The following is a 25162-nucleotide window of genomic DNA, read 5'->3' as shown; positions in this document are numbered from 1 at the left end:
TAGCAGTACCCGGAAGCGGCAGTGGAGGTGTGGAGGAATGTTGTGCTGGAAGCGGAAGTGGCGCTGGGGAGAGCAGCACAGAGACGATGAACAACAAATTTGATGCGTGAGTTTGTGTCTCGCAGCGCTGTCTTACCGCCACGCACCCCACCGGCGCCGAGTACAGCACCGCACCCCTGTCGTTCTGCGGACGGGCGTTTCTCAGGCAGAGCCCGCAGCTCTCCGTGTATTACATGCACCACAGAGATCATGGATGATGTTCATGATCAAAGTGATGCCTGTCCCAGCACCATGCGTCGCTGTGGACGGGTATACTGTGTACGCATGTATTACACACGTAGCATTAGGGGGTTCCCAGTCCTCAGGACCCCAAACAGGTCATGTTTTCCAGGTCACCTGTGGCTCATATAGAAGGTGACAGATGCTCATACACCTGTAATGGTTTCTGAGGGCCGAGTTAAAGAACTGAAGTATTATAGGATGAGGATTTTCTAGCCTAATACTAGATACTACAGCCATGTACTGTAAAACTGGCTATACAGTAGTTTGATTTGGGCACTTTTCACCTGATTCCGATGGCTTGGGCCAAGAATGTGGGTGTGTTTGCAGTTGGATTCAGTGCACTGTCCCATCTGAGTCGGACCTGCTGCACGTTTTGACCTCTGACTCTGTCCCCCTCACATGCGGCCCCGTTTCCCGCTGCTGGGATGCATCATGTCAAAAGACCACATTCTATCCTGTTGCCCAGGAAGGTATGGCCATACACTGCATGCGAGTTGGGAGTCCCCTCTGTCGGCCGGGAATAGGAGGTAAAATGGGGAGAGCAGAGTATAGGCTACACCCCCAAAATTTCTGGCACGCATCTGAGCATCTCTCCTGCTCTTTCAAGAAAGTTGGGAGGTATGGTGTATGGCCACCTTAGCATAAATTGTTCTATAAACCATGGCTGTACGCTCACATGTCGGTGTGACTGCTTGTCCCATGCATATGTTTCTGGTTACCCATTGGTTTTTATAAACAATTTTCATTGCTGGGTAAAACCATATTTATTATCATTGGCTTATATTTATAGGATGGCACTAGGTGTCCGCAGCACAATCAATCTATAGCAGGCACGTCTAAACTGTGGCCCTCCAGCTGTTGTGAAACTACACATCCCAGCATGCCTTGCCATAGTTTTAGCATTCCCTAATAGCAAAACTGTGGCAAGGCATGATGGGACTTGCAGTTACACTAAAGCTGGAGGGCCATAGTTTGGACATGCCTGGTCTATAGACTTGGGATGGTCATCGCTGGGTTAACATTGACTTTATTAAACTAATAACCTTGAAACCATTGATGTAGTAGTTCCCACACTGTGTGTCTTGTGGTGCCTTGGGGCACTTGCAGCGGTACCCTGGGTTAGTGGTCCACGACCAATTCAAATGATTTCTGGTCAATGTAATAGGCAAAATCAGTGTTGGTGGCTGCCAATTATAAAATATATGTATAAACAGAACTAAATCCAGTCCCTTACCACATAAATGAACCTGTGTGACATAGAAACACATTCTTTTATTTATATTTTTTCTAAATTTCATTTGGCCTTGGGGTGCTAAAAAAAAATTCTGATATTCTGTGACTCCTTGATTCAGTATCATTATTGGTGGAGAACCATTTGGTTCTACGCTATCAATGGCGGAGAACCAAATAGCCATCTATGTGGTGATTCAATTTTAGAAGCAATAATGTGGGGCATGGAGTATGAAGGAATAAAACCACTTAAGGAGCCTTGTACCCTAAGTGCACAGACAGACAGGAATAGAGTCCCCTGAGAGATGGGAACAAGGTGTACTGATGGGCACAGGGATAGGGAACCTTTGGCACGCCAACCTGTTTGAACTACACATGCATGCCCTACAATGGTTTCAGCATGGCTAAATAGCAAAACTGCAGAAGGGCATGCTGGTATATTTCGTTCAACAGCTGGCGTGCCCAAGGTTCCCCATCCCTTTAATAGGGTAGGTGTGCACACATGGTGCAATATTGTTGCTGAGCAATTTTGGCTCAATATCTCTCAGTTATATGTTGCTCAGTGTACCGGCTTAATATCTCTCAGCAATATATAGCTTAATCTGTGTACACACGGTGCAATTAGGGATGGCCATCGTTGCCATTGATGGTTGCCATCGATGGAAATTCTGCAACTGGCCATCGATAATGCTAAACTAAGCAATGGCTGACCATCGATATTTTTACATATCGATGGTCATCCATTGTGTTTGATTGGCCTGTGGGCCAGCAAAACATGGGGGCGGGGATTAATTGGTGTCAGGGCGGAGCCATCGAAGGAGGAAAACCATCTGGTTCTCCCCCATCGATGGCAAAAGTATTCAACATCGGCCATGAACCATCAATGATTTCGAATCATCGATGGTCGAAGGCCATCCCTAGGTGCAATATCGCTAGCAATATGGTTGCTGAGAGACCATATTGCCAGCAATTTTTTTGATAAATTGCCGGGTGCACGCTCCCGTGTTCAGCCCCCTAATGGTCGCTGATCAGCTGTTTCCCTCTGCAGCTCCCCCTGCAGAGTCTCCTGTTCATCAGCGACCATCTCTGCAATATATTGCTGGGCAATATATTGCACTGTGTATACACAGCTTAAGATGCGTTCACATGGGGTGATATATCGATGAGCGATATATTGCTTAGTGTCCAATTTTCATCAGCAACCAGAGATGGTCACGGATGAAAGGGAACCTCTGCAGGGGGAGCCGCAGAGGGCATCAGCTCCTGCAACCAGTGATTATAAGGGGTCATAAGTAGGTGCAAGTGATCTGACATTATTGTCAAATGAGTTTGTTTTTACTTTTGGATTATCAACTAAGTTATTTCCATTGTTTTTTCAGTCACTTTTAGTTTCCAAAAGATCAATACTAACTAAATCCTGTATAACACTATTAACTGTTTTTTTGCTTCTTGCACAGTCTGAAAGATGATGACAGCGGGGATCACGATCAGAATGAGGAGAACGGCACACAGAAAGACAGTGAGAAGGAAAAAAATGACAAGGACAAGAACCAGAGTTCATGCAGGAAGAAGGTGGGATAACCAATCATTTGCTGCCGAAGCATTTTTTTTTAGAGCAGTACTGTCTCTTTGTAAAGTCACTGACTTGACTTATTTTTTTTTATCTTACTGTTATTTTTAATATGTTATTCCATAAACTAAATATCTATACATATATATATTTTCTTTATCGTCCACTAGGGGGCACAGGAGTTCACGCTGGGTATGAGAGGTGAGGTAGCAGAGCGTGCACCAAAGGGTTACAGAAATGTACCCAGCATGCTCCCTGCCTCCCTTCTCCCTCATATCCCGCCCCCTGACCCTGGGTCACCAGTTTTTTCTTTGGTGCTCAGGCAGACTGAGCGGCGCCATTTTTTTCTCGGCTGTTAGTACAGCCAGGGTTACTGAGCTGCCGCAGCGACTGCTCTTTTAGTGAGTGTCAGCGGCGCAGCTCCTACACCTGGAGACGGAGACGGCAGCGCTGGCAATTGGGCTGGGGTCTTCCGTCGCGGGGTCTTCACTCCGGAGGCTCCCGCAGCTGCGCCCCGTCCTGGGACAGGTAAGCAGCGGTTCCCTGTGTGCAGGGGACCGCGTCTAGCAGCAGATCCCCCCCGTTTTGTGGGAGTCAGCGGGGGGGCAGGCGGTGTGGGTCTGGCGTAGCCACCCTTCCACTAGACCACCAGGGACTTTTATTCAGGTGTGTCCCGGGAGGTTGATGCCTGAGGGGGTTAATGGGATGTCCTGAGGTCCCTCCCCCACCCCTGGGAAGTGTTGAGTGCTACCTCTCACAGCCCCAGGTGTTCCAGCTCCTCCTTTAAAAAGCCTAATCAGCAGCCTTTCTGGCACATGCTGGGTATAGAGACAGGAGGCTGCTGGAATTCTCCCTTACACCTTGCTCCTGGAGCCTGGTTTGGTACAGTATTCTCCTCTCCTGCTACTGGCTGGATTGTTGAGCCCTGCTATTGTCTCCTTTCCTGTGTACAGACAGGCCAATCTTGTCTATTACAGGTGAAAGGAGTTGTCACCATACAGAGTTTGTGTGTTGCATAATCTCTGTCTCCTATTCAGCTTGCTGAACTGTGATATATTTGCCCTTTACAAATTGCTTTGCTAAGGCTTTTTGTGTGAAAGGCTGCAAGTGTGTGGTGCCCCTGGGCCTTTCCTATATAGGGACACTTGCTTATTCTGTGTCTGGTAGTAACTGCTGGTGTTTGTTTGTTTGCTCGGTCAGTATGCCTAAGGCGAAGAGCAAGGAGGCTCCTTCTCCAATGCAGCGTACCTGTAGAGACTGTTCGGATGTACTGTCTCAAGAAGAGGAGGTTTGTTCCAGGTGTATCACGGTGGAAGCAAACCCGTTACCTCTGCCTCCTACCCAGCAGGAACCGGCCTGGGCCTCGACGTTGACTCAGGTAATGACACAGCTTATTGACCGCTTGTCCGCACCAGCTCCCCCTGCCCCCTGTCGCTAATACCAGTGGTGGGCCAGCTCAGGCTTATGTAGAACCCCCATGGTTGCAGTCCTTTGCACAGTCTGTGCAGGGGTTATCGGCTAGTTTGGCGGACAGGGGGTCCAGGCGGCAGCCTAGGCACAGGAGTCCTGTGCAGGATTCTCACGATTCCGATTCGGACTCGGCTGCAGGGGGGTCTACGGATACTTCAGATCACGGATCCACTGTGGCTGACGACACTTTGTCCTCAGCAGAGGTAGACTCATTGGTGCGGGAGGTCAGGGCAGTCCTCCAGTTGGAGGAGGAGGCCCCTGCTCCTAGTAGCAAGGTCCCGCTGTTTAAGCGGCCTAAGAAGGTGTTGGCTCAGTTTCCACCTTCGGCCCATATGGAAGATTTATTGGAAACAGCATGGGCTCAGCCGGCTAAAAGGTTCCAGCTTCCTAAGCGCCTTACTTCTTTCTATCCGGTCCCTCCCTCAGAGAGGGCTAAGTGGGAGAAGCCTCCCCCGGTGGATGCTCATGTGGCTAGGCTGGTGCGCTCTTCAGTGCTGCCCATTCCGGATTCTTCTTCCTTAAAAGACCCGTCGGATAGGAAATTGGAAAATTTCCTTAAAACTGCTTATTCACAGGTGGGCGCAGTCACGCGTCCCTCTCTTGCAGCAGCATGGGTTGCCAAGGCAGTTTCTGAATGGGCGGGCATGTTGGAGTCGGGATTGTCCGATGGTTCTAGTCGCAAATCTCTCCTGGGCCACGTACAGAATATACAAAAAGCTAGTTTGTATTTGGGGGAGGCTGCTCTGGACTCGGGAGTCCTGGCTTCTAAGGCTTCCGCAGCCACTATTGCTGCCAGACGTGTTTTGTGGCTTAGGTCCTGGCGAGCGGATAACAATTCCAAGAGGGCTTTGGAGGCTCTCCCCTTTCAGGGGGATACCCTGTTTGGTCCAGAGTTGGACAAAATTGTGACTACCCTGGCGGCCTCTAAGACTGCATTTTTGCCTTCAGCAGCGCCTCCCCGGCAGAAGTCGACGTTTCGGTCCTTTCGGACCCAGGGTAAGGCCAGAGGTCAATCTGCTGCCAGATTTGCCTCGGCCTCCAAAACAGCCAAACCCCGCACCAAGCAGCCCTGGGCTACCAGACGCCCAGCGGCCAAGCAGACTGACAAGCCTGCAGCCTGACGGGGCGAGGCCACACCCGAGGGATCCCAGGGTGGGGGGCCGTCTCCTGTCCTTTGCGCCGACGTGGTGCGACACCACGACGGATGCTTGGGTCAGGGGGGTGGTCTCCAGGGGTTATGCCCTTACGTTCCGGGTTCCCCCTCCTCAGCGTTATTTTCGCACGGGTCTTCCAAGGGACCCAGCGAAACAACTGGCGCTACAGTTTTCCATCCGATCCCTTTTAGACTCGAACGTTATTGTTCCAGTTCCTCAGGAACAGAGGGGGCAGGGGTTCTACTCCACTCTGTTTCTGATCAACAAGCCGGACGGTTCTCACAGACCGATTCTCAATCTGAAGTCGCTCAATGTGTTTTTGCGGGTGCCGAAGTTTCGTATGGAGTCCCTTCGGTCCATTATTCTATCCCTGGAACCAGGGGACTTCATGGCCTCGCTCGATATCCAGGACGCGTACCTCCACGTTCCCATCCGGCTGGACCATCAGCGGTTCTTGAGGTTCGCCATCCAGGAGGACCACTTTCAGTTCAGGGCTTTGGCCTTCGGACTGTCCACGGCTCCCAGGGTGTTCACCAAGGTGATGGCAGTTATGTCGGCTCACTTGCACCGTCTGGGGGTTCGATTGATCCCGTACCTGGACGATCTTCTGATTGTGGCGAATTCCCCAGACCTATTGCAGAATCATCTGCAATTGGCGATTACGCTTCTATCATCTCACGGCTGGAAGATAAACTGGAAAAAATCATTTCTGACTCCTTCTCAAAGGATGGTCCACTTGGGCGCTCTGCTGGACACTCAGCTCCAGAGGGTTTTTCTGCCGGAGAGCAAGATCCACTCTCTACAGAAAAAGATTCTCTCCCTGCTCAGTCACAGAAGGGTCTCTGTGCACAGTTGCATGGTGGTGTTGGGCTCTATGGTCGCTTCATTCGACATGGTGGAGTATGCACAGTACCATTCGCGACAGCTTCAGCTGTGCGTTCTAGCCCAATGGTCAGGAGATCATTCTCGTCTGAAGAGTCAGTTGATCACGTTATCTCCGGAGGTCCGCCTGTCTCTCACTTGGTGGTTGAAGGCGGACAACTTATCCCAGGGTCGTCCATTTTGGATTCCATCTTGGATTCTAATAACCACGGATGCCAGCCTTCGGGGCTGGGGTGCGGTTTGCAACTCTCAGTCGGTTCAGGGTCGTTGGACAGCACAGGAGAGTCACCTGCCTATCAATGTCCTGGAGTTGAGAGCAATTCTTCGGGCTCTTCAGGCCTTAGAATCTCTCATTCAAGGCTGCCCGGTAAAAGTCCAGACCGACAACGCCACAGCCGTGGCCTATGTCAACAGGCAGGGCGGGACACGCAGCAAAGGAGCAATGAAGGAGGTGTCCAGAATCTTCAGGTGGGCGGAGAGACGGCTTCCCGCAATCTCCGCAGTCTTCATCCCAGGGGTTCTCAATTGGGAAGCGGACTATCTGAGTCGGCAGGACATCAACACCGGAGAATGGGAACTTCATCCAGAAGTGTTCCAGTGGCTGACGTCCCAATGGGGAGTGCCGGAAATAGATCTGTTGGCGTCCAGGCACAATTGCAAAGTTCCTCGGTACGGCTCTCGGACAAGGGACCCCGGAGCTTTCCTGGTAGACGCTCTCACGGCACCGTGGCCGTTTCGTCTGGTGTATGCATTCCCTCCATTTCAGCTTCTTCTTCGTCTTCTACGCAAGTTCAAGAAGGAAGGGGGGATGATGATTCTAGTGGCCCCAGATTGGCCCCGTCGAGGTTGGTATGCCGACCTAAGGAATCTGTCAGTGGCGTCTCCTCTGAGACTGCCTCTACGTCCAGACCTCATTTTTCAGGGTCCGCTCCACCACCCGGACCTGAGCCGCCTGGCTTTGACGGGCTGGCTATTGAGGTATCCCTCTTAAGGGATAAAGGATTTTCACCGGAGGTCATTCATACTATGGTGCGTGCTAGAAAGCCTTCGTCAGCACGGATTTATTACAGAGTGTGGAGGACCTATTTTGATTGGTGTTCGTCTAGAGGTTTTCAGCCTAGACGTTTTCGTTTGTCCCGCCTGCTGGAGTTTCTTCAGGCGGGCTTAAATTTAGGTTTACGCCTTTCCTCTTTAAAGGTACAAGTGTCTGCCTTGTCAATTTTGTTTCAAAGGAAGTTGGCGTTCATGTCAGATGTAAAAACTTTTTTTCAAGGGGTTCTTCATCTGCAGCCTCCGGTAAGCCCACCGGTGGCTACATGGGATCTTGCTTTAGTTCTCAGAGCTCTTCAGGCAGCTCCTTTTGAACCTTTGGAGGAGGTGGATTTGAAGTGGCTGTCCTGGAAGGTGGCCTTCCTCCTGGCTATCTCTTCGGCTAGAAGGGTTTCCGACCTTAGTGCATTGTCTTGTAGGCCCCCCTTTCTGGTGTTTCACCCAGACAGGGCGGTCCTACGTACCAAGCTAGATTTTCTTCCTAAGGTCGTGTCAAAATTCCACCTCAACCAGGAGATTGTAGTTCCTTCTTTTCCTGGTTCATCAGAAGCAGAGGCTTCTCTGGATGTAGTCCGTGCGTTGCAGATTTACCTTCGCAGGACTAAGGCGACTCGTAAGTCGGATTCTCTTTTTCTTTTGTATGAGGCCAGGAAGCGAGGTTGGCCTGCTTCCAAGCAATCCTAGGCGAGATGGCTCAGGTCAGTCATTCGTCAAGCGTATCTTTCAGCGCAGTTGGTTCCCCCGGAGGGGGTTACGGCACACTCTACCAGGTCTGTGGGTACATCCTGGGCCGCTAGTCGAGGGGCCTCGGCAGAACAACTCAAGGCAGCGACTTGGTCTTCTTCCCACACGTTTATCAAATTCTATGCGTTTGATACCTTTGCATCGGCTGATGCACAGTTTGGTAGACATGTGCTTTCCGCAGTCCAGGAGCGTCCCCCACCCGTGAGGGGACAGCTTTAGGACGTCCCAGCGTGAACTCCTGTGCCCCCTAGTGGACGATAAAGAAAATAGGATTTATGGTCTTACCTTGATAAATCCCTTTCTTTGAGTCCATAGGGGGCACAGGACGCCCTCCCAGACGCACCTGGTAGCGGGGCTTCCTATATGGGGAAGTTCCATGGCTTTGGCCTTGTATGCTATGTGTGTGTGTTTGCTCTTCCTTCTTCTCTGCTCCGCTCCTGCCTTGGGCTTGCTAACGAAACTGGTGACCCAGGGTCAGGGGGCGGGATATGAGGGAGAAGGGAGGCAGGGAGCATGCTGGGTACATTTCTGTAACCCTTTGGTGCACGCTCTGCTACCTCACCTCTCATACCCAGCGTGAACTCCTGTGCCCCCTATGGACTCAAAGAAAGGGATTTATCAAGGTAAGACCATAAATCCTATTTTTTAATATGACAACTCACTTCATAGACTTCTAAAGTTACTGGTAGTTCTCTGCAGGGCTGTGGAGTCGGTAGATAAATGTTCCGACCCCAACTCCGACTCATCGTACTTCTGATGCCGACTCTTCGACTCCGACTCCTCTGTATTAATATGCAAATGTATTTGATACATTCCTTGAAGGAAAGAAAGGCAACATACATATTATTACTACAGAAACTAGAGGCTGGGAAGCCAACAGTCTTACTGTATTGAACAGTTAAGCAAAGGACAAACACAATGAAAACAAAGTTTTATAAAAAAAAATGTATTAATTAATTAAATGGCTGGATAGTAGCAGTAGGCATAAACATCAGGAACAGGAACTTTACCAGTTCAAAGATAAAAACCACATTATTTGGTTGGTTTGGGAACAAAAACAATAGGAAAGGTTCAGAAGTGTGGAGCATGAGTTCCGCATGCTTTGTGACGACAACAAAAATCAACAAGCCACAATCTCCGCTGGTTTGCTTGCTCGTCACTGTTCAATTCATGGACACAAGGAACGATTTCTTTACCGAATCGTTACTGGCGATGAAAAATGGTGCCTGTACATCAATATGAACCAGCGTAAGGAATGGCTTAGCCAAGGTAAACAAATTTCCCCGCGCATGAAACAAGATCTTCATCCGCGCAAAAAGATGTGCGTATGGTGGGAGAGCTTGGTTGAATTAATTTTTTGAGTCTACACCAGGTGATTTCTACCAACGAGGTATTGAAAACCTTATTCAACGTTGGAAATAAGTTGTAACCTACAAGGGAGAATACATTTATAAGTATTGGTGCTCTGAATTGTGTGTTGCGTGCCATATAGTGAAGCACATGAAAAGCATGCTTTTTCACGGTCACTTAACGTGTTCGTTTTGCGGTTACGTGAGGCACTGCATGCATTGGTCTTTATTCTTACAGTAGAGAAGTCATTAACCCCTTCCCGACACATGACGTATATGTACGTCATGTGTCGGTTGCGGGGGAATCAAGCCAGCTCACGGAGTGAGCTGGCTTGAAAGAGAGCAGGTAATGGCTGTATATTACAGCCAGGTACCTGCTCTCACGGCCACGAGCGGCGAGTTCGCCGATCGTGGCCGTTTAAGCACCGCGGGCAAAGCGCCCGCAGTGCTTAAATAGCTGATCGGAGGGGGGGCGCCCCCCTCCGGCGCCGATCGGGGCCCCCCGCGGCGAGATCGGAGGGTGCCGATCGGTTGCCGTGGCAGCCAGGGGTCTAATGTAGACCCCTGTGCTGGCCGTGTCAGCATTCCTATTACATCCTGCATGAGGCAGGATGTAATAGGAAGTGCTGAAAATCACTATGTTCAGCCATAGAGCTCTATGGCTGAACCTAGTACAGGCGATCGCGCCCCCTAGAGGTCAAGTACACTAGGGGGCCTTGTAGTAAAAATAAAAAAATATTAAAAGTTCAAATCACCCCCCTTTCCCCATTTCACAAATAAAAATAAATAAAAAAATTAAACATATTTGGTATCGCCGCGTTCCTAAAAGTCCGATCTATTAAAATATAACATTAGTTATCCCACACGGTTAAAGGCGTAAACGGAAAAACATTCCCAACGCCAAAACTACGTTTTTTGGTCGCATCGCCTACCCAAAAAAATGTAACTAAAAGAGATCAGAAAGTCGCACATATCCCATAATGGTATTAATTAAAAAGTACACTTCAGCCCGCAAAAAATGAGCCCTCACCCAGGTCCGTAGGTGGAAAAATAAAAAAGTTATAAGCCGCAGAACATGGCGACGCAAATTAGAAAAAACGTAAAATTTTCTATTTTTTTTTTTAGTGGTAAAACGTAATGAAAACTATATAAGTTTGGTATCACCAGAATCGTAACGACCCATAGAATAAAGATAACCCATCATTTTAAACGAACTATGAACTCCAAAAAAAACGTAACCAGCGCAAAATTGTGGAATTGCGTTTTTTTTCCTTTTTACCCCACATTGAATTATTTCCTGATTCCCCAGAATATTATACGGTATAGTAAATGGTACCATTAAAAAGTACAACTTGTCCCGCAAAAAAAAAGCCCTCATGTGTCTATATAGCCGGAAAATTAAAAAAGTTACGCTTATTTGAACGCGAGGAGGAAAAAAAAAAAAAAATTAACAAAAACCGCCCGGTCGGGAAGGGGTTAATTATAATTTTCGGAGTCGGTGCATTGTTTGCCGACTCCGACCCCGACTCCAGGTACTCGAAATTGCCTCCGACTCCTCGACTCCAACTCCGACTCCACAGCCCTGGTTCTCTGTAGCTGTCTCCTCTATCTTCATGGACCGCTAACAAGAATTGCTGTGACCTGCTGCATTATACCCAGCACCTTGGAGTTCAATCTAGTTTCTTGTCCTACTACAACCTGTTGCTCAGGAAGTGTAGGAGATGGGAACAGGTTTGTTCTACAAGAAACAATAGTTTATACTGTGTGAACAAATATTGTTAACTTTTACAAAAAGTAGATTTAACATTTAAAAGGTGGGATTCTATTTTTCTACAGTACATCAAATTGGTGTAACAGACAACATATTTTACTATTCCAGAAATGTATTTACGTTATGATACATTCTGTGTATGTATAGCGTTGTCCTTAATTCTCAAAGGTCATAGAAATGGTCATTTTAAAAATGAAGAATTGCATTTGTATCATTTTTATCATATCAGATGATGAGCACAAAACATTTTGTATAAGATATGCGAACATGATAATTTCAGTGCATAACGATAAGCCCAGAGGATATCTCTGATATATAAACATTTGTTCTGGCTTTCAGACTGTTGTGCCAGGTCCAGCCGAGCACCCATTGCAGTACAACTACACATTCTGGTATTCCCGCAGAACTCCAGGCAGGCCAACCAGCTCCCAGAGCTATGAACAGAACATCAAGCAGATTGGTACCTTCGCCTCTGTGAGTGTCTGCTGATTTATTACATTGGTTGATGATGCAGATCCCCAGACAGTGCAGCATAAAGACTACCTGACCAAGGTAGTGTTGGACAGGAGATTAAAGGAAGACTAGGATATAAAGTTAGTGGGCCAGATGCACTAAGCTTCAAAAAGTGATAAAATGGTAAGTGATAAACAGCCAGCCAATCAGCTCCTACCTGCCATGTCACAGACTGTGTTTGAAAAATGTCAGACAGGAGCTGATTTTTTATCACTCTCCATTTTATCAATTTTGAAGATCGGTGCGTCTGGCCCTTTAGTGAAGTGATCAAGAAAAGTTTAATTTATTCAACCATTTGAGTGGCAAGTGAATTTCTTCTTATTACTTTGAAATTACAAACTACAGTGACAAAATCACTGCTTAAGAACATCTTTAGTGGTGTAAATAACATACCGCCAATGGAGAAGCAACTCGTACAATTAAACAAATGTTACATATAATTTAATATCCTCACAAACCATGAATAAAATATACATACGTTCTTCAGCTGGCAAATCAAGACTCCTCAGGTGAAAATGAAAAGGATGAGAGATTCAGAAAGTGAGAGATTTAGTAAGATACCTTCAGTTATTTTTATGGGGTAATCATTTACACTGCAAAACCAGTTTGACTTTGCAGTGTAAATGATTGCTGCTTTAACAAAACTGGAGATTTCTTACCAAATCTCTCACTTTCTGAATCTCTCATCCTTTTCATTTTCCGCCTATTAAATTTCCCCCTCATATCTATCGCCCTGGTAGAGGAGTCTCTTTTCTCTTTTTATCGCTTTACCTTTCCAATTTAAAAAAAAAAAAATTTAGAAGCAAAACTTTACCATGGGTCCTCAAACTGCGGCCCTCCAGATGTTGTGAAACTACAAATCCCAGCATGCCTTGCCACAATTTTAACACTCCCTTATAGCAAAACTGTGGCAAGGCATGCTGGTATTTGTAGTTTCACAACATCTGGAGGGCCGCGGTTTGAGGACCCATGCTTTAGACTATCTGTGGTTTTTACTGATAACACATAACTTTAATATAAAATTGTTCAAATAAATAATGAATGGTTTCCAATAACAGATTTCTCCTTGGCATTGTTTTAAATTTTTTCTTATTATGTTGATTTTTATTTTTCTCCAGGAAAGCAGATTGAATGGATCGGCATGAAATGAATGATATCTGCTCTTGGTGTTGCAGGTGGAGCAGTTCTGGAGGTTCTACAGCCACATGGTTCGTCCCGGGGACCTGACCGGACACAGTGACTTTCATCTATTCAAGGAAGGGATCAAACCAATGTGGGAGGTGCGGCATTTCACCACAGTCAACACTGTGACTGTAAAATAGTGTATGGTGTATCCATATATAATATAGCTTAGTCATCACATATCTGCACACTTCATATAATAAGATAATCTGTTAATGTATAAATAGTACTTGCTAAACATCTGAAACAATCAATTGCTATTTTTATTGGATTGTTTGTGTTACTCCTAGTTTGCACTTCTTGTCATTTATTTTGGGTTATCCCTATAAGTCATGGCTAATATATGGCTAGAAGGTGCTATCCATCAGATGTCTAAATGAACCATGATTATAGAATTGTAATATTTTTGGTTGCCTAATTTTGACGATAAGACTTGCACAGACAGAAAAAAGTTTGTGAGACTGAGTGAATTTTTTTTATTAACTTCAGATCAGCATTTGCTGGTTTTATACATTTTTCTCAATATATCTTTTATAATCAGAATCATCTTTATTGGCCAGGTATACTTGCGTATGCTTGGAATTTTTTGTGGTAATAGTGCAGCATCAATCAGGGAACACAAAGGGGGTGGGAAGAGAGGCGTAAACATACATCACATACATTTCACATGTATCTAGAAAAGTTCGAGTTAGTATTTGGTATGTTCAATACGGTTTAGTTGGTGGACAGCTATTGGGAAGAAGCCTTTTGTAGTTCTTGTCGTCTTTGCTGGGATGGACCTGAAACGTCTGCCTGACGGAAGGGGTTCAAACAGGTTGTGGCCAGGGTGTAGCTTGTCCGCCAAGATCTTTCCTGCACGCTTATTGACCCTGGCTAGGTATAGTTCTTGGATAGTGGGGAGCTCCGCCCCAATGATTTTTTCTGCCATCCTCACCACTCTTTGCAACTTTCATCTGTCATTCTCGTTTGCTCCTCCGAACCAGATTGTGATTGAGGAGCAAAGGACAGACTCTACTATGGCAGTGTAGAAGATGAGCAGCAGCTCCTGCGGGATGTTGAATTTCTTGAGTTGCCTCAGGAAGAACAACCGCTGCTGAGCCTTCTTGACAGTTGTAATGATGTTGGGACCCCATTTGAGGTCGCAGGAAATCTTTGTTCCTAGGAATTTGAAGGAGTCGACCCTCGACACTACTCTGTCAGATATTATGAGTGGGTGCATGGCATTTGGTTTCCTTCTGAAGTCCACCACCATCTCCACCGTTTTGAGGGGGTTGAGGTCAAGCTTGTTTCTGCTACACCATTTAGTTAGCCGATCCACCTCCCGTCTGTATGCCGACTCGTTTCCATCCATGATTAGGCCGATAACCGTTGTGTCGTCTGCAAATTTTATAATTTTTACTGACTGTTCTGCTGAGGTGCAGTCGTTTGTGTAGAGGGAGAAGAGCAGGGGGGAGAGGACACATCCTTGAGGGGCGCCGGTGCTAATTGTGCATGTGTTTGAAATTAATGCGCCTGCTTTCACCGCCTGTTTCCTTTCAGTCAGGAAGTCAGTGATCCAGGAGCATGTAGGCTCTGGGACTCCTAGTGAACGGAGTTTTGGCTCCAGGATGTGAGGGATGATAGTGTTGAATGCCGAGCTGAAATCAACAAATAGTATCCTTGCATAGGTGCCTGGACTGTCCAGGTGCTGTAGAATGTGGTGCAGCCCTAGGTTGACTGCATCCTCGACACTTCTGTTTGCTCGGTAGGCAAACTGCAGGGGGTCGAGGTGAGCATTTGTAACAACTCTCAGGTGGTTCAGCACCATACGTTCAAGCACTTTCATGACCACCTATGTTAGTGCAATCGGCCTGTAGTCATTGAGGTCTTTCGCAGTTGAGCTCTTGGGAATATATCAAATAGCAAAGTTATGATTGATTTAACACAGCATTCTTTCATTTATTTCTGCTCATTTTCTTTAATTCAAAGGTATCAGAAATACGTGTGTGTGTGTGTGTGTGTGTGTGTGTGTGTGTGTGTGTGTGTGTGTGTGTGTGTGTGTGTGTGTGTGTGTGTGTGTGTGTGTACGTACGTATGTATGTATGTATGTATATTTCTCTATCATCCAGCAGGGGACACTGGCGTTCACGCTGGGTAATAGAGGTGGATGGCTGGGAACTGGCACACTGTAACTTTAAACAGCTGGCTCCTCCCCTCTAGTACCCACAATCCCCAGTTAGAAAAATTGTGCACTGGGAGCTGGCCACGCAGGAGTTTGTCTCCGTTCTAGCATCTCCTTTAGTGTTGTTTTCTAGCCTTTTCTCAAAGGTTCTGCTGCTGCAGCTTTGAGATACTCTTATTCTCTCCCTGCAAGGGAGCTTTGGCGCCGCTGGCTAGTCCAGCGCTCTGTCAGGGTCTCGTCAAAGACGCCTGCCAGACTCCTGTGTTCCTGCGGTCCCCCTCCAAAGGGACCGTCAGACACGAACTGCCTGCCTGCCTGTCTGTCCTGCGTTCCGGCGGTGAAGACTCCTAATAGTAAGTACCCCTTCAGCGGGGCGTTCTGTGTGGGCTTAGTCAGTGCGCGCGTGTGGACCTGTAGCGCTGCTACCGCCGAGTGCTGGGGGTTTTAACCCTCTCTGGGCGGGAGGCGGCCGTGGGGAGACACGCTGAATAGCGCTGCCAGAAGCAGCTCAGGCGCGGTACCGCACGCGGCGGGCGCCATTTTTAAAAATCAATGCCGCGGGTGAGGGGGGCTTTGGGGCAGTGGATAATGCTGTAAGGCTGTAATGCTTTATGCTGTGCTGAATACTGCTGTTTACAGCTTTATTCTAAAGCGCTGTTTCTGCTTGTCACCTTTTTTCCTTAGGTGCACACAGCAGTGGGACTGTTAACCCTTGGTTCCGCTTGATATAGCTGTATAGCTTTGAGTAAGGGGGAGGGTGGTTTGCTTACAAGGAGGCAGTGCTTCCCTCTGGTGCCCACAGTCCCTTTGCCCCTACACCTCCTCTGTGTTATCTCTGTGTGTGTGTGTGTGGGTTCATTTGTTACAAAATGACTGGCAAGGCTTCCACAAAAGCCTCTCAAAAGGCTTTTTGCTGCATCTCCTGCGGTGCAAAATTCTCTCAGACATCTGCGGAGGGCAAGGCTACTAAATGTGAGGCATGCCGGGGTATAGCAGGCCCTCAGCATGAGTCTTCTAGCGCGCCCCCTGCATGGGCTTCCTCATTGGTGGGCGCTATGTCTCAATTGTCCTCTGAGCTGGCGGAGTCCAGGGTGGCTCAGCCAGCGTGGGTCTCTTCTTTAACTAGATCCATGGATTCGTTTGTTTCCTCGATGTCTGCCCCTGCCATTCAGCAAAGGCGTCCAAAACGGCCGTTGTTACAATGCCAGGACTCTGATGAGTCGGGAGATGATCCGGGGTATTTGGCTGACGACCTGGACCCGGATTTGGATGAGGACCAGGGGGTTCCGCAGGCAACGGATCCAGAACCAGCCCCGGCTGGGGTGGAGGCTCTGATAGTTGCTGTGAAGCGGGTCCTTAACTTCCCTGAGGAGCCTGAGCCTGTGTCCCAGGATTTAGAGCTCTTTGAGGTACGTCCTAAGCAGCTGGTTGTCTTTCCTTTTCCAAAGCAGGAGCAGCTGAATTCCGCATGGTTGAACCCGGATAAAAGGTTCCAGGTTCCGAAGAAGTTTCTTTCATTATATCCTTTTCAGCCGTCTGCACTTGCGCAGTGGGTGACGCCTCCGCCTGTGGATGCTTCATTCTCGCGCCTATCTAAGAAGACTGCCCTGCCGGTCCCGGGGGCTACCACCTTAAAGGACCCTGCAGATAGGAAGCTGGAGAATACACTCAAGGCTATCTATGTGGCGTCTGGGACGCAGCTGCGTCCAGCAGTGGTTTCAGCCTGGGTAAGTAAGGCTGTTTCTAAATGGGCGGAACAGTTAATCCAGGGCCTGGAAGAGGGGGTTCCCCGCCAGGATTTAAGGGTTCTGGCAGAGCATATCCGAGAATTGGCTGATTTCCTTACGGACGCTTCCAAGGATATCACGACGGTTGCTACCAGGGTGTCGGCTAACTCTATCGCCGCCAGGAGAGCCTTGTGGTTGCGGTCTTGGCAAGCGGACATGGAGTCGAAGAAGGCTGTAGAAGCCTTGCCGTTTACTGGAGACATGCTGTTCGGCCCTGAGCTGGATAAGTGGATCTCCCAGGCCACGGGAGGTAAGTCGGCTTTTCTGCCATCTGCTCCTCCACCGGCGAGACGGCAGTACACGGGGCCATCGTTCAATTCCTTTCGCCCACAGCAGTCCTTTTGCGGCAGGGGAAGAGGCTCTTCCTCTTCCTTTCGTGGGTCCCGTGGGAAGACAAGAGGACAGCCTGCGGCCAGGGCCCAGCTGCCCAAGCCCCAGGAGAAGCCTGCAGCGTGACTATCCTCCAGCCATGCTGGGGGATTCCCAGGTTGGGGCCCGTCTTCTGGAGTTTCGTCAGCAGTGGCTTGCCACCACGTCGGATACTTGGGTCCGTCTGCTGATTTCAGACGGATACAGGATTCAGTTTGCGGGTTCCCCACCTTCAAGATTTTTCACAACTGCTCTGCCACGCGAGCAGGAGAAGAGAGTACAGCTGCAAGGGGCTATGGAGAAGCTTTTGAAATCCAGAGTGATCATGCCGGTGCCTTTCGAGGAGAGGGAAAGAGGTTTTTACTCAAATCTTTTCACGGTGCCCAAGCCAGATGGATCCGCCAGACCCATTTTAAACCTCAAGGCACTCAATTTGTTCGTCCAGTACCATCCGTTCAAAATGGAGTCGGTACATTCTGTCATAGCCTCTCTGGAGCCCCAGGAGTTCTTACTTTCTTTAGACATAAAGGATGCGTACCTCCACATCCCTATATGGATTCACCATCAGTCTTTTCTCAGGTTCGCTGTTGGACAGGAGCATTTCCAATTCCGCGCCCTTCCGTTCGGGCTGTCCTCAGCCCCTCGCGTTTTTACGAAACTGTTGTCAGTCCTGCTAGCTTGTCTGAGGCTTCAGGGCATCAATATCGTGCCGTACTTGGACGACCTCCTGATAAAAGCATCATCCCCTTCGATTCTGCAGGAGCATGCTCACAGAACGATTCTGTTCCTGACGCAGCACGGGTGGATAATGAATTATCCAAAGTCCTCGCTGGTACCGTCCCAGCGCCTGCAATTCCTGGGCCTGTTGCTGGATACCAGCGCACAGAGAATATTCCTGCCAGAGGACAAGATCAACTCCATCCGGTTGTTGGTGCGTCAGATTCTACTCCACAAGAGAGTTCAGATCCTGCTTTGCATTCGACTGATAGGAAAGATGGTGGCAGCTTTTCCGGCGCTTCAGTTCGGGAGGCTCCACTCTCGAACCCTTCAGTTGGACTTGCTTCGTCAATGGTCAGGCTCTCACCTGTTCATCCACCGGAGGGTACAGCTATCCAGTCGAGCAAGGTCGTCACTGCTGTGGTGGCTACACAGACAGAATTTGACTCAGGGCCGACGGTTCGCCATATGGGATTGGATAGTTCTGACAACAGACGCCAGTCTCACAGGTTGGGGCGCGGTCATTCTAGATCGTCGCCTACAGGGTCTCTGGAGTCAGTGGGAAGCAAGTCTGCCCATAAACGTCCTGGAGCTCAGGGCAATTCTCAATGCTCTACTGGCTGTTCCAGACATGGTTCGGGGGAAGACTGTCAAGGTCCAGTCGGACAACGCGACGGCTGTCGCGTACCTCAACAGACAAGGAGGCACCAAGAGCAGGGGCGCCATGAAGGAGGCCGCAAGGATCCTACACTGGGCGGAGAGACACAAAGTGATTCTGTCGGCAGTATACCTGCCAGGAGTCGACAATTGGGAGGCCGACTTTCTGAGCAGGCAGAAGTTCCATCCGGGGGAATGGTCTCTGCATCCCGATGTGTTTCAGGAGCTAGTCAGGAGATGGGGTCTGCCTCAGGTAGACCTCATGGCCTCCAGGCAGAACCATCAGCTTCCCCGTTACGTCTCACGAACAAGGGACGCCGGGGCTTGGGCAGTGGACGCTCTGGAGGTTCGGTGGCCCTTTCACTTCGTCTACCTATTTCCTCTGATTCCTCTTCTAGGAAGGATTCTCAAAAAGATAAGAAGGGAAGGGGTCCGAGCCGTGTTGATTGCTCCATTCTGGCCCAGACGCACTTGGTTCGCCGAGATTCAGTCCCTGCTCATAGACCAGCCTTGGACACTCCCGGACAGGCCGGATCTCCTCCAGCAGGGACCATTTCTGCACCCGGCACTGAAGCCACTCCGTTTGACGGCGTGGCTATTGAAGAAGACATCTTAAGGAAGAAGGGGATACCGGCCTCAGTAATCCCCACGATGTTGGCGGCCCGTAAGCCGGTTTCCGCAAGACATTATCACCGGATATGGCGAGCATATTCCGCTTGGTGTTCTGCTCGGGGTTACCCGTTCAGGAGTTTTCATCTGCCTAGGCTACTTCGATTTCTGCAGTCGGGGTTGGATTCAGGGCTTCGTCTAGCTTCCCTGAAGGTGCAGGTTTCTTCACTGTCCATCCTGTTTCAGAAGAAGTTGGCTTCGGTGCCAGAAATCAAGACGTTTTTGCAAGGGGTGGCCAGAGTCCAGCCCCCCTTCGTTCCTCCTACACCGCCGTGGGATCTGCCTTTGGTTTTGCGTTTCCTGCAGTCCGACACTTTTGAGCCCTTGGAGCAGGTAGATTTAAAATTCCTGACATGGAAGACAGTTACGCTGTTGGCTCTGGCTTCGGCAAGGAGAGTCTCGGAGTTGGGTGCTCTGTCTTGCCGGGCGCCTTTTCTTGTTTTTCATTCGGACAGGGCGGAGCTTCGTACGAGGGCCTCCTTCCTGCCTAAAGTGGTTACTTCTTTCCACGTGAATCAACCGATTGTCATCCCTGCCTTTACGGACTCTGACCCGCAATCGGTCTCCCTGGATGTGGTCCGAGCATTGCGAGTTTATGTGTCCAGAACTGCGTCCTTGAGGAAGTCAGACGGCCTGTTTGTCCTGTACGACGCCCTTAAACGGGGTTGGCCGGCCTCTAAGCAGACCATAGCTCGCTGGATCAAGCTCACTATTAGGCAGGCCTATTTGGCTGAGGGTAGGGTTCCGCCTTCCTCTATCACAGCTCACTCCACCCGGTCGGTGGGCACGTCGTGGGCGGCGCGACGAGGCGCGTCTTCAGCTCAGCTATGTAGAGCGGCTACTTGGTCGTCCTCTCACACCTTCATTAGGTTCTATAGATTCGACACGTTCGCCTCTTCAGCGGCGGATTTTGGTCGTTTGGTTTTGCAGGCTCCTCCGAGTTCTCCCGCCCAAGGGGGAATCTTTGGAACCTCCCCAGCGTGAACGCCAGTGTCCCCTGCTGGATGATAGAGAAAAGAGGAATTTGGTACCTACCGGTAATTCCGTTTCTCTGAATCCGCAGGGGACACTGGCCTCCCTCCCTACTCTGGTCGCCTGCCGGTCATTGTTGTCATGTGTGTACAGTTGTTGTTGTCTGTATATATGCATCTATGTTGTAAATATGTGGTTATTTGTCAGTAGTAGTCTGGTGTCCTTCCTCTCGTTCCAATTTTCCTAACTGGGGATTGTGGGTACTAGAGGGGAGGAGCCAGCTGTTTAAAGTTACAGTGTGCCAGTTCCCAGCCATCCACCTCTATTACCCAGCGTGAACGCCAGTGTCCCCTGCGGATTCAGAGAAACGGAATTACCGGTAGGTACCAAATTCCTCTTTTCAGGTGCCAGACGAAACAGATGATATGTGCGCAGAAAATAATAGCACTTCTGTGAACTGTTTGAATGGATAAACTACTTGCATTTATTTTGTGCAGGAAAGAGCAAGACCTTTTAACAAACTGTGCACAACCGCTTTTTGTATCCACATTATTGAATCACGCATTCATATTTCATAATGCTTTGCTATATTAATTTAGTACCCATAAAATGTATCACAGTATCCCACCAGTCGGTTGGTGCTGTCCTGGCAATGTGTGTAAAAATGCACAGACGCCATTGTTCTATTCCCTCTATCTGAATTTTCTGTAAATTAGAGTACACCCTAAAAAGCTAGAGATTAACTAGTTAGCAGCTCATCAAAATGACGAAACCACATAACAGTAATGTTAGTCCTGCTTGCCGGAATGAAGCTACACTTAAATTGCTCCTTTGATCGCCATCTAGTGGCCTGTTATTATATAGCATGTATTGTGGCTAGCCAGTGGTTTAAGTTGCATAAGTTAGTGCAGGAAATATGCTTTGCAGAATATTTTCTTCGATGTTAAGTATCTTCCTGTCTTCCTTAACCTTTCCATGCAATTTTTTTCATCTATTGTGTAGTAAATGCGTTCTTGCTCTCTACAGCATATATAGTAACTTGGCTCACAAACTAATATATTACAACTGACCTTATTTTTTACTTTTTATTGAAAAATAAAGGTTATTTAAACAAAATGTATGTAGGGTTGCACAACTTGTTCCTTAAAATGTATTTAGAAATATTTTATCAGAAATAACCAATGTAGCATATTTAATTCTGTTTGCATACAGTAAAGATGGCTGTCCGCCTCATCGTTTTTTCTTTGCTTCCTGTGTAGGATGATGCAAACAAGAATGGAGGGAAGTGGATAATACGATTGCGCAAAGGCCTGGCTTCTCGGTGCTGGGAAAACCTTATTCTAGCCATGTTGGGGGAGCAATTCATGGTCGGAGAGGAGATCTGTGGGGCTGTTGTCTCTGTCCGTTTTCAGGTGAGAATGAACAGAAATTCAGAGTGTTCTCCTGTACCATGTAATTGTTACTGACATTGCTTATTTATTCAAAACCAAAACATAAGTTGTCATTCAAATAATAGTTCCCATTAGATGGGTGTTTTAAATGACTTATAAGGCTGGGACTGCACATAGCGGCCAAGTCTGTCCCATTCAGCGGGACCTGCTTGGACAGAAGGAGCCTGTACAAGGCACCTATGCGGCTGGGCCGCAACTGCAGCATGCTTCGGATGGACGGGATGCCGGGACGACCAGGTTTCATGGTGAACGCATACAATTGAATGTGTGTTTTCCCCTTGAAATACGAATGGCAGATCCAGCCACAAAGCTGTGTGACACACACACACCCAGTGTCCTTCCGGCAAAGCTGCTTGGCCGCTATGTGTGGCCCGGGCTTAAAGCTTCAGTTGCATACTTAGAAAAATCAACTTGGTTATTAGGCCGTATAAATGATTGCCGCTTTATAAACTTAGCCAGACTCTCACGTAATACAGCATTTCCTGCTTCTCACACGCTATTACAGTTAAACCTAAAGACTCAAAGTCTTGACATTTTTTTTTTTTTTAGGAAGACATTATTTCGATTTGGAATAAAACTGCAAGCGATCAGGCAACCACTGCTCGGATCCGAGACACTTTACGGCGAGTCCTGAATCTGCCACCCAATACTGTTATGGAATATAAAACACACACAGACAGTATCAAGTATGTATAAATTATTTTACTCCTTATATAACAAGTGTCAGCTGTTCATTCTGAGGAAAAGAAAATGAAAACTGATTGTGACTTGGAAAATATTTGCATTACTTGGAATACAAAGAATTCAAATTGAAAATTTGCTTTATCTGAGTTGGAACACTGGGCATCACTGGGATACATGATCATAGGTACATACAGCATGGCTACCTAAAGTGAAGTGATGTGTATTCCTTTACTTGGATCTCTGCCAGGCAATCAGTGGCTGCTACCATGCAAACAGGATGCTGGTTGGCTAAGAGACAGACCGCTTAAAGACAATCTGCAGTGTCATATCTCCTGCTCAGTATAAAGCAGTGGTCTCCAACCTTTTTTGGGGTGTGAGCTACTCGTGGCAAAATAAACCACCCGAAGAGCTACTAAAATAAAAAAAATAATCTGCCTAATAACCAAATAATGCCCTTTACACATTATGGCACACACTGACACACTATGCCATATACATAAGGGCGTGCGCATGCCGTAGGTGCGTGACAAAAATTGTGTGTAGCCAATGAAAATGGGGGTGCGATACACATATGCCCAATAGTGCAGTGCCAGATAGGCGTATGCTCCCACAGTGCCAGAAACAGGAATACCCCCACAGTGCCAGCAATAAGTATACCCCCCACAGTGCCAGGTGTTTCCCAGCAGCAGCACACTCACCATTGTTGAGAGAACTGTTCCGTCATCCGATCTCCCCTGTAGTGGTGCTGGCGCTGTGTGTCCCCTGTGTCTGGGATCAGCGCTGCTGTTTCCCTTTTCAGGGGAAGAGAGCACAGTGCACCGCGCTTCTCTCCTTGTGACTTTGCCATCCGCCAATCAAAGCTCACGGACCGGCTCCTGATTGTCTGCCAGCCCGCGAGCTCTGATTGGCGGACGCTGCAGTCACAGAGACGCACAGTGAGGGTAGGAGAGACGCACAATGCGCTCTCCTCCCCTCAGGGAAAAGGGAAGCGCTGGCGAGTAATGGGGGGCAGGCGGCGGAGGATAATGGAGGGGTGCATAATGGAGGGGCGGGCGGTGGCAGAGTGGTCGAGCCACCCCAATCGCTGCTGCGAATTACCGGTAGCTTGTGAACGGTGGGTTGGCGACCGCTGCTATAGAGAGATAGTGATGTGCTGCAGATAGTAACTATATTGGTAAATGGAGGTAAGAGATAACAGTAGAAACCTGATTTGGTCCCTTCATCCTTGTAGTCTGCTGCCATTCTAAAAGAGACTATGCAAACAATGACCAATCAGGGTTTTCACTGTTTGGCTGGTATTTAATGCAGCTTATCTAATATCTTTCTGGTTTCTTCAGTGGTATATTGGTGTGACTCACAATTAAGGGGCACCTTTAAATCAGCTGTTCCTGTCTAATTTATACATTTAGTTGCCTTGGAAGTAGTTTGTGCAATTGCAATGATCATCTCTAGGTGTCAGTCTTTTTTATTGTCAGTAATTTATTGAGGGTGTTTCTGGTAGAACCCCCAATGTTGTTATAGTTTATATAATATTGATTTAATTATAATGCAGATTGACCTACTTCCATTCAAGAAGTAGTTAAAGAACAGATTCATCTTCCCTCCTCCCTATCCATGGACAACTGACAATGGGATCCCTTTCCTAATGCTAGCTTTACTTATACATTTTGGGAGGATATCTATATCTATCTCTTATTGTGTTTTTTCCTTTTTTTTTTTACAGGGACAAAACGAGTTTCCGAAATACAAAGATTGCGTTGTGAAAGCCGTTTATTGCCCTTTGCTGTTTAAGTCTATCACTCCCACCAACAGACTGTGTTCTTCTTGTGCTGTAATGACACCACTAACCCATCTGCTTCCAGAGAGTCCAGCAATTTCTGGCAAAAAGGCATGGCTGGCCTCTGTCAGCCACAAGGGGGAATAAGACCTTTTCTGTGACTGCTACGTCAGTCTTCACCACATGAGCTGCCCAATACTACTACTTTCCTGGGAGAGATAAGCACCAAAACTTTATTTTGCATTCAGATTTTTATTTGTCAATTTGTCATTTTTATTTTTTTTAAGGGCCAGTAGGTGATTACCGTGGAACTTTATTTTGAATTTTTTTTTTTTTTAAGATTGTTCTTATTGTTGTGGCCACTCCAGTGCCGATGGAGTTAAATGCTTTCATTTGTGACAAGCAATCTGTGCTCCCAAACTTTGCCTTGTAATGTATATTCAGCACTTTGTCAGTTTCCTTTCATGTTTTGAATGGAATGAATAAATATTTGTATGTTTCGTGTATGATAAGTAATAATCACCTTGCCAGACCCTTTACTGAGACATATCAGTATTATTCTAGTATACATAGGATAAATGTTCATTTTAGCTGCCTGTATGTGGAGTTGTCAACTACTATGCTGCAGCTCGTCATTAAATTGTTGGGTCTTTCTTCCTGTGAATTATTGATTATTTTAAAAAAAATTTTATCATACCTGTAATTATATTAGGTGGACACG

At 47.7% G+C, this 25162-nt stretch overlaps 1 protein-coding gene across 1 annotated transcript; it reads left to right on the top strand.

The window, feature by feature from the left end:
- On the top strand, positions 1 to 25095 carry EIF4E2 (eukaryotic translation initiation factor 4E family member 2). The gene is made up of 7 exons (XM_083177485.1): positions 1 to 106; positions 2970 to 3084; positions 11842 to 11976; positions 13191 to 13295; positions 21789 to 21941; positions 22530 to 22666; positions 24388 to 25095. Exons 1-7 carry the CDS (start codon positions 87 to 89, stop codon positions 24425 to 24427), a joined length of 705 nt encoding a protein of 234 aa, XP_083033611.1. The 5' UTR covers positions 1 to 86; the 3' UTR covers positions 24428 to 25095.
- Positions 25096 to 25162: the final 67 nt, after the last annotated feature.

This window comes from Crinia signifera, chromosome 3 (assembly GCF_055691185.1).
Source record: "Crinia signifera chromosome 3, ASM5569118v1, whole genome shotgun sequence".
Classification (NCBI taxonomy): Eukaryota; Metazoa; Chordata; class Amphibia; order Anura; family Myobatrachidae; genus Crinia; species Crinia signifera.
This window is presented reverse-complemented; position numbering and strand designations above follow the sequence as displayed.